We start from the raw sequence: 10,585 nt of genomic DNA on the forward strand, positions 1-10,585 counted from the left end.
TTTATATATATATATGTAGTGTTATTATTAATGTTATAATAATAATAATAAAAAGTCAAAGTGGGATTTTGGCGCCTATTTACAGAAAGAAAGAAAGAAAGAAAGAGAAGAGTTTATCTCTATACTCTCTGTTAGTCCATTTCATCAAAAATGGCAAAAACTAAAACTAAAACAAACAACACAGAAGAACCCAACAACAACAACATTGCTTCTTCTTCTTTTTCTCTCTCTCAGGCGAATACTTACTTCTTCTTCTTCTCTCTGGCTGCTTCGTTTCTCCATACTCTCTCCAATCCATCACAGCCTCAAGAACCTCTCTCTCTCTCTCTCTCTCTCTAATTATATATATATATATATATTTATAGTTTTCAATATGCACAAAAACTTTTAGCACCCCCTGTCAATTAATGCCCACCTTTTCAATCCTGCAAAGTTTCCCATTACTTAAATCTTTCTTTCTCTCTTTTTCCACTGTCAATTTTGGTTTCCATTGAAGAAAAACAAAAGGGAAAATCCCTAGTTTTCCCTCCTGCCTGATCTTGATCTTGATCTGTACTACTACTCATCACAGACTCAGTCAAGAACGCTCCAACAATCTCTCTCTCTCTCTCTCTCTCTGGTGCACTGACTCAGGTGAGGTTCTTACTTTCTTCATTCCATTTATTTTCTCCATTAACTTTCTTCATTCAAGAAGAAACTATCATTTATTAGATCTGCAACTATGATCATAAATAAGCTTTTGAGTTGTGTCTGAGATTTTGATTTGTTTCGTAAGAAGATGATCATAAATAAGCTAATTTTGTTAGGAAAAACTATGTATGATTGCTAAAAGTGCTTTTAAGTTGAGAAATATTTTGAGTTGTGGCTGAGATTTTGACTTTAAATTCATGTTTCTTTTCAGAAAAAATGAACGGATTGACAAACAATATGTCATTTGTTCATGAAGATGCTCTAAAAGAGCATTCTCTGAACACAATGCTTATTGTATTGTTGGTGGTAATGCTGCTAATTACACTCATTTTGGGTGTAATTACTTTCCTATGCCACGCCCGTTATTCAAACCAAAGAGCTAGCGCAAGGGTCCATCCCGTTTCGGAAGAAGAGATGGCCAACAACAACAACAACAATGCACAATAAGCTTAGTGTTTGGGATTATATCTATAACTATAATAAAAATAAATGAGAATGTTTATAGGTTTATACTAAAATTACTAAAATAGTCTTTATTAATTATGAAATTATAAAAAAGAAAACTCCCTTTTACCAAATGTATATATATATATATATATATTTATTCAATATCTTATTTATTTTTTGTTATGTGAAATTTGAGTATTTATAGACTTCTAATTTTTGTAGTTTAATATCAATCACATTATTTTGATGTGATATTTTTAGTTTTTAATCACTTCCTATTGATAATTATATTAACTAATAATCATGTAACAACTTAATCATTAATAATCTACAATCTCTATGAAAGTGAGAATATTTTGGAACATTTACTAAGTAAATTATACAATTAGCTTTTACTAGATATTAAATTACAAGAAAAAAAATCATTATTTTGATAACCACAAAATAAATAAATAAATAAATTTGCTAATAAAACAACCAAATATACACAATTACTTAGGTGAATCTTAATCTTTCCCTCCTATATATTAACATTTTTTATTAATCCTTTCAATTTTTTTTTTATAATCTTCTATAATAATTTTTTTTTTGTAACTTAAATTTTTAAAATACTTCTTTTTTAAAATTAAAAACTTATTTCAATCTTACAAATAATTTATTTATTATTTTATTTAATAAAAAGGACAATAAAAAATTTGAGAAATTCACCAACCCAAAAAGTGCTTGAGAAGACCAAATATTTGTATATATAAATATAGGGAATTTCTACGGTAAAACTTATAGTTTATCCCTCATGCTATAGGGAAGCTTATTCATCCAATTATAATTAAAAGGAAAAGAAATGTATATAGATTTAGTTAGAGCAGGTGTATAAGATTAATTCTTTTATTTTATTTGAAATTCTTGATATAATGTATGAGTGTGGTGTGATGGATTTTGGTGTACAGTGGAGAAAGTGGCGAACTCCACTTTGATATCAAATTTAGTGTTGCACCAACACTAACATTAAAATAGCAGAATTATTCCATATGCCAATTTTTAATTTATTTTTAAAAATTTACGGGTTGGGTTATTTTAGTGGTTACTCCAGTGATTTTTATGTGAGTTGCTATGTAGATTTTGATTGGGATTTAAATTGTTATGTGAGTTGCTATATAGATTTCAATAAAAATACCAAAAAAAATGCTTTAAAGTGTAAATAAAAAAAAAAATAAAAACCTCAATATAGTATTATATTCTCTTTTTGTTCTAACCATAATACCAAAAAATACACTAAAAAATATTCTTTATTATTATTTTTTAAATAAAAAATAAAGTATTCTTTTTATTAGTATATTATTAAAAAAATTTATAGTGCACCCATAAATTGGTACACCGATATATTTCCTATTTGTTTTAGTATTCAAGAGAATTTTTTAATCTATTTTTTTAATGGTCATATACGTTGTAGTTATTTAAGATATCCTGCAAAATTTTGAAAAATTCAGAAAAGTTTAACACGCCAAAAAATAGAGCTTTTAACAGTCTATTGTATATGCGTGTAAAATAAATTATTCGAGCAGTGCTTTCTATATTGTAAATTATTCTAAATTTTTAATATTTTACAAAATATCTTAAATAACTATAATGTATACCATTATAAAAAAAATAAACTAAAATTTATTTTTATATGCTAAAACAATCACTGCATTATTATTTAGGATGCATAGTAGATGCACAAATAATAATAATAATAATAATAAATGTGAATGCCGTAATGTTACGTACTGTACCTAAAACGTTAATATAGTGTATAAAATATATGCCTAATACTATAATTATTTCTAAATTTAAAATATTTGTAGATAGACTATTAATTACAACAAAATTTACTATTTTTCGGTTTGCCATCAAAGTGTTTATATAAGTAGTTAACTTCAACTAATAAAACTATATTAAGAGTTATTCTATAATTTTATTTGAATTTAGTTGTGTAAGTGATTATTTATTTATTTATGTTTAAATTATATTTAAAAGTGAAGTGAATACATTATTAAATTGTATTATTTGGAAAGAAAAAAATATACTATATATATCTAATGTAAAAGCTCATCAAAATAAATTTTTAAAATTTATTTTGAACTTTTAGTTTTTTACATTAATTTTATGAAAATATTATTAAGAGTAAATTTTTTTTTTAGAAAAAATAGCAATTTCATTAAATTTAGCATTTCGAATATAAGATATCCAACATAGTAGTCGTAGTGTTAGACTCATAAATGCTACGATCATAATAGACTTGAGCTACCCTATCAACAGTATGTGTTAGTTAATTTGCTGACTGTTTTACAAAATAAATTTTAACACTATAATAAAAAAGTTGGTAACTAAAATTATTTTTTAAAAATAAATACCTATATAATATATATATTTTTTTAAATAATAATAATAATTTAATTTAAAAATTAATAATTTTTTTTAAATTATTAATATTATTTTATTTTTTAAAATAAATATATAATTAAATAATATTATAATGCATAAAGTTTTAATTGTATACAAGCAGTCTTATCATAAGAGTATATACCTTATATTATAATAACCACACGATCTAAAATCATTGGTTAAAAAAAGTACCCTACCGGTAGGAAACTTTTATTACGTCCTACCATAGTCTTGCCCTATAAATATATATATATTAATGAGAATTGATTATAGGTGAAAAATGCATATTTTTTTATCTTAAAGTTTAAAATAAATTGAGTTTAAATTAATATTTTTATAGAATTAATGAGATATATTTTTATGTTGAAAATATTTTATTTAGATTTAATTTATTGTTATTTTGTAAGAATTAAAGTGTGTTTTGTTGTGGAATACAAAGAAAAGATATGGAAGAAATAAAAGTAGTAAATTGAAAAAGAAAAAAAAAAGAAAATGAAGGAAAACAAAGAAAAGAGCTCAAAAATTTGCCCAAAGGCCCAGCCCAATGTCTACTCTTCCAGCCCAGACCGTGGGCCTTTTCCATCTAGTCAGCTCCAGATGGCGCACCCGGATTCGTTCCAGCATATGAGTCAGCACCCGCTTGGTGCTTGTTTCTTCTCCAGCACATGCGACACTTGGCGAATTCTGATTGGTCAACCGCTTCATCTTCTTCCCTTCAACTCTCCACACGTGCACCACATGGCATCCATCTATTGGCTGCAGCTACATGATTCTACTTGATTGATGAATGCATGTATAAGATCAATCAATAAAAACTTTTCACAATCAACAAACATAAAGATGATAAAGATTGGGTTGTTTATCCGATCTAATCTGTATTTTTTTGGTCAAATAATATTTAATTCGTATTAAGTGCGGATTTTAAATTTTATATCTAATTCAATCCACATAACAATTGAAATTCAATCCAATCCAATCCGTAATAATACAGATTGGATCGATCATTTTGGATCAATTATTTTATTTTTAATGTTAAAAATTATTTAATATTTTATTAAAAATTTAAATGCAAAAAAAAAAAAACCCTACACACACAACAATAAGTAGCACAACTAGAATTTAAGTTTAACAAACACTAAAAAAACTATTATTTCTTTTCCAATAATATATTACAGTACACTCTTATAGGAGAACTATTAAAGTTCATCATTACCATTATGTTTGCAGTTCCACTTAATTTGAGAACTATTTGCTTGAAGCTAGGACTCAATTGAAAATGAAATTCTCATCCGTTTTAATACTTCTACACAATCATCTCTATCCATTTTTATTTAGTTTACATAAATAACAAACTAAAATATGACTTGGCACGATCTTCTCTTTTTGAGGCTGGCCGTATTTTTAGTAGGGACTCCTTACCTTTTGTTTTTGCATCTTTAGTTTTGGATGATTTAGTTTAATAAAATTTAATCATTATTAAAAAAAAAATTCGACTTTAAATATAGGAGCAAAAGTCCAAAACAATAAAATACAAATAAAAAATAAATGAAATAAGACTTAAAATCTTGCGATGAATAAGAAAATAAAAGGGTAATTTGCGGCAAAACCTCCTAAAGTGGACAGGTTTTTGCAACTAACCCCCTAATCTAAAATTTTGGTGGTAAAACTACCTAAACCACTAGTCCGTTAGCAGTTAGCCCTTTCCATCCATATTTGGCTGTTAAGTGCCAGGTTGGAATGTCCATGTGTACACAGTGTACACGTGGCACAATTTTATTAGTCCACATAAATAAATATATAAAAAAATAAAAAAATTAATTATTTTAAAAATAAAAACTAAAAAAAAATTATTTTTCTTTAAAAATTAAAAAAAATAATAATTTTACATTTTTTTTTTCATTTTTTTTTTTCCTTTCTTTCTTTTTTTTTTCTTTTTCTTTCTTTTGCAAACACCCTATTCTTCTTCTTATCTTTCTCTCTCTCGCAGGTAGGCAGCCATGGAAGACCACCATCATCTGCCATCTCTAATCTCTCTTGATCCCCCTCTCTCTCTCTCAGCCATCTCTGTCGATACCCCTCTCTCTCTCTCTCAGCCATCTTCTCTTTCTCAATCCCCCCCCCGCTCTCTCTCTCTCTCTCTCTCTCTCTCTCTCTCTCTCTCTCTCTCTCTCTCTCTCTCTCTCTCTCTCTCTCTCTCTCTCTCTCTCTCTCTCTCTCTCGATAATACCCAACCTCAGGACCATGTCGCCGTCGTCACCGTCGTCGAGGACCACGGACCCAGGTGCCGTCGCCGTCGTCGAGGACCACCACGCCAGGTAAAACCCGATCCCCTATCCCTCTTTATTTGCTCGATCTCCTCTCTCTCTCTCTCTCTTTCTCTCTCTTTAGATCTAGGGATTTCTATAAAAAAATTTTGCAATCATCAAGATCTGTGTATATATATATCCCTATTTGTGTATTATCGTGTTTATTATTTTCAGATATGAGAAAAGATAATTGTTGTTGGGGAAAATAAATTTAGGGTTTTCAGATTTGAGTTTTGGGACTGAAATTTTGTGTATATATTTGTGTGTTTATTTGTTTGTTAGATTTGAATATGTTTAAATTTGGGTTTAGTATTTAATTTTTTTGTGTGATATGGATTTGAAAAATAAGTTGTGATGGTAGTTTCGGTAGTGGTGGGCGGTGGTGTTTACGATGGTTATGGATGGTGGTGGTTTACGGTGGCTACGGTGGCTACGGATGATGGTGGTTTCGGTTGTGTTGGTGGTGGTGTTTACAGTGGCTTTGGAAGGAAGTGGTGGATAGATAGAGAGAGAGAGCTGAGATGAAGAAGAAGAGGGTATTTGCAAAAGAAAGAAAAAGAAAAAAAAAGAAAGAAAGGAAAAAAAAAAAAAATGTAAAATTAAAAATGTTTTTTTTTTTTAATTTTTAAAGAAAAATAATTTTTTTTTTATTTTTTATTTTTAAAATAATTAATTTTTTATTTTTTTATATATTTATTTACGTGGACTAATAAAATTGTGCCACGTGTACACTGTGTACACGTGGACATTCCAACCTGGCACTTAACAGCCAAATATGGATGGAAAGGGCTAACTGCTAACGGACTAGTGGTTTAGGTAGTTTTACCACCAAAATTTTAGATTAGGGGGTTAGTTGCAAAAACCTGTCCACTTTAAGAGGTTTTGCCGCAAATTACCCAAAATAAAAATATATGAAGAACAGCAAATTACGTGATTAATTAACAACTAGTTGAGATTTTGACCACTATATCTAATTATCTAGTCTAGTTTTAACAAAAACAACAAATAGTTTACTTTTAATATTTAATATTATTTTATTTATTTATTGTTTAACATATTTTTGCTTGAGTCCATAATTAAGCCCAACCCAAAAACTATTTCAATACTAATATAATTATGGGATTATTTCACAAATACACAAAAATAATAAAATAATTACAAAAATACAGTTTTAGAGAATATTAAACATTTTTACAATTTTTTTTAATTTTATTTAAAGAAAATACAATTTTTTTATGTTGTATAATTTGTTGTTGATTTTTTGTTATCTGTGTATTATCTTTTGTTGTTGTTTTGATATTATTTTCATGTTACTTTTATGTAGTTTTCATGTTTTTTTATAGAAAATCATAAAAATATAAAAAAAAATTATTTAAATGTAAAAATATATATATTTTTTTATAAAAAGTAATACCTTTAATTATCCCTATAATTATTTACTCTTTGGATCCCATCCCATCCCATCCCTATTACATATTGGGGATAAGTTGAAAAATACCATTTTTTTTTTTGTATCTATTAATCAAAAATACTCTCATATTATATTTTATTAATATATACACACTTTTTTGAGTGGATTGTCCAATACACTCTCACTCTCTACTTAAGTTTAGAGTATAATTTACATTAATCTAAAAGGTCTAATGGGGACATTATCTAAAGTAGGTATATCTTAAAAGATATAAAAATAAATGTAAAAATTACAACAAGTAAAAAAAAATGGGTATACCATATAATTTCTTCTATCTAATATTTGCCTACTTGAAATAACATGAGATATATATTACTCAACTTAAATAAATGTTATTTTTTATTTAAAATAATTACTGTCAAACTTATTTATTGATATGTTGACACAAAATACAAAATATAATTTAGACTTTGGAGTAGAAAAAATAAAATTGAATAGGATCATTGATCAAAAAATGGACCTCCAAAAGACATAACATGACCATGATCACCTCTTATTTTCCAATCATCAACACTGTACAATTTTTTTGCATCAATGAAGACTTCAGCATTGTCAAAAATAACTTGTTTATGAGATTCATCAACGGTTGTCATTTGTTCAATAAATGAATCTTTTTTTTGATCTCCTGTTGTACGGAACCCATTACCCATTTCTGGATTAGGTTGCCTCTCCACCCCATTCTATGTACGAAGCTAAATCTGTATTTAGAGCACTAAATATGCGTCCGGGCCAAAACCCGATTTGAGTACCTGCTTTTCCATATTCAAGCCACCAATTTCCATTTGTTGGATCCTATAAATATTATATGTACATAACAAAGCAATACAATATATTGTCAATGCTACTAACAATGAAATAAATCAAAAATTCAATACAACAAATATAGATAAAATAAATCAAATACAACCGATGGGAAGAAAAATATTCATTTTTACTATACATAGCTACAATCAATGCTACCAAACCATTTTGAATAACTATAAGAGCCGTAAAGTCAAAGCAATCATATAAAAAAAATGGTTCTAAGACTCTTTTTTTCTTTTTTCAAAGTAATTATATTATTTTTTTACATATAATTTTATAAATTGGCATCATTAAAAATTAATTATAAAATATGAGTCTTTTTTTGAATTGATAAGCCTAGCACACTTATTTTTAGGGCAAACTTGCATAAAGTTTAATATATTTTTGTGTAGGTAAAAATTAGATAGTACACTAGTTATTACTAACCCGATAAATAAAAAATTGGGTATCGTATATTGTTTCACCACGTTGAGAAACTTGGTCAAAAGTGTAGTCAAGAGGTATCTCAGTACTAACAATAACAAAGCCAGGACATTGTGTGTTAAAACAAGAATTTCCACCGGCCTGTAAAGAAAAAAAAATATTTGTAACATTAAATATATATAAATAAATAAAACTTTTACATGGATGGAAAGAAGAAAACTTACTTGTAAAAATGTGAACGCATGAGTTTTACTGTCCCCGTACAAAGTAGGATTAACCTAAAATAACAAAATTTTTTGAAAAAAAAAATAAGGTAAAAGAATATAGCATGTATTAAAAGACAAACTCTATTTATCAAATATTGTACTTAAAAATATAAGAAGAAAATATATTATTTGTGGCATGTATTAAAATTGCAATTTATTCAAAACAATAAAAAAAAATATAAGTGTTACTTACTGTCCATCCAACTTGTATGGAATCAGGTCCATTTTTAATAGTCATTTGAGATGAGCTATATTGTGAGCCAGCCACAGTAGGGTTATAAATACTCATTACTGCCCCACCTCCATTATATCTCCTTTTAGGATCAGATATTGTTCGAAGCACAGCATGCTAAACAAATATATTATTATTTAGTTTAAATATTGAATTTGTATTATGATAAAAGAAAACAAAAATTATCATATAAAACCTATAAAAAACACAATTTTTTTTAAAGAAAAAGCAATCTTCATTAGCTAACATCTTTCAATAACAAGGATAAAATGTTAGTAGAGACATTCCCCCTACTAATAATACATAGATAATTACTTACCAAAATTAAAATAAAAAATGATAAGTAAGCATAAAATTTTGTATAAAGGAAAATACATAAAAGAAACTTACATGAAGACCTGGTTTTTCAAGAGTGAGTGAACCATATACTTTTGTAAATAATTTGGATTTGATAAGATCTTCTTTTGTAGTTCTCCTAATAGGAACCGTTCCAATTGGACAATTTAAGCCTTTTAATTTTATTTTAGATGAATCTTTATGTTCACTTAAATTAGGACGAGACGAGGGTTTAATCTGCACCAACAATAATATAAATTTTATGCATTAATTTCATATATATATAAATTATAATAAGATATATATGCACACAAATTTATAATAACCTTATAATGGTAAGTATGGTTCTTCAACGAAGGGTGATCAAATGCAGGTTGTTTGAAGAAATCAATATAATCGTAAATAACTCCATCTTCTCTCTGCATATATACACATGTCAAATTATAAGCAAAAATGTTATTTTCATACAATAATATTTTATATGTATGTATATACAAGAGTATATAAAATAAAATTATATATAATATTACCTTAATAGTCTTTATTGGTGGTTTATTCAAAAGATTAAGCTCTTTCTCAATTTCCAACTCTTCTAGTCTTGATAGTTTTGTGGTGTAGTCTCCAAAAGCATTACAATAGTATGAAATATAACACACTATAGTAATTAGGAAAATTGCCCTAATAGCCATGGATGAATGTGTTTCTGTATAATATCCAAAATCAAGAAAATAATATTGAAAATAAATATTAATTAACTTAAAAAAAAAAAAAAAAAAAAAAGGAAGAAGAAGAAGAAAGGGATACCTTGAAGGCTTATACGAAATTAGTTGTGAAGATGAATAGAAAAATGTGTAATATATATACTTAAAGATATGGCCAAATTAAGATTAATTCTTATCAGAAAACAATATTAATTACTATTAATTTATCCAAATATTAATTCTATGATTTCCAATATATGTATTCTTATCTTATTAATTTTAAGTTTTTGGATTTGGAAAATAATTAATAAATCTGATATTTTGTAAACATGGTATAATAATATACACCAATTAAAGCATATATTTTTTTTTTCTTTTTAAGCTCAAATCCAATCAAATTCTAAATTGTAAGATAAACATAAAAAATATCAATTAGGTAATTTTTAGATTTGATTGTAATTAATTAAAAAAGATATTTGATTTTA

At 26.7% G+C, this 10,585-nt stretch overlaps 1 protein-coding gene across 1 annotated transcript; it reads right to left on the reverse strand.

Moving 5' to 3' along the window:
• Positions 1 to 7,995: 7,995 nt before the first annotated feature.
• On the reverse strand, positions 7,996 to 10,160 carry LOC133035554 (protein neprosin-like). Its single transcript, XM_061111399.1, has 7 exons — positions 9,930 to 10,160; positions 9,726 to 9,818; positions 9,454 to 9,636; positions 9,025 to 9,180; positions 8,790 to 8,843; positions 8,569 to 8,706; positions 7,996 to 8,130 (listed from the first exon to the last, which is right to left on the reverse strand). Exons 1-7 carry the CDS (start codon positions 10,086 to 10,088, stop codon positions 7,996 to 7,998), a joined length of 918 nt encoding a protein of 305 aa, XP_060967382.1. The 5' UTR covers positions 10,089 to 10,160.
• Positions 10,161 to 10,585: the final 425 nt, after the last annotated feature.

Source organism: Cannabis sativa, chromosome 3, assembly GCF_029168945.1.
Source record: "Cannabis sativa cultivar Pink pepper isolate KNU-18-1 chromosome 3, ASM2916894v1, whole genome shotgun sequence".
NCBI lineage: Eukaryota > Viridiplantae > Streptophyta > Magnoliopsida > Rosales > Cannabaceae > Cannabis > Cannabis sativa.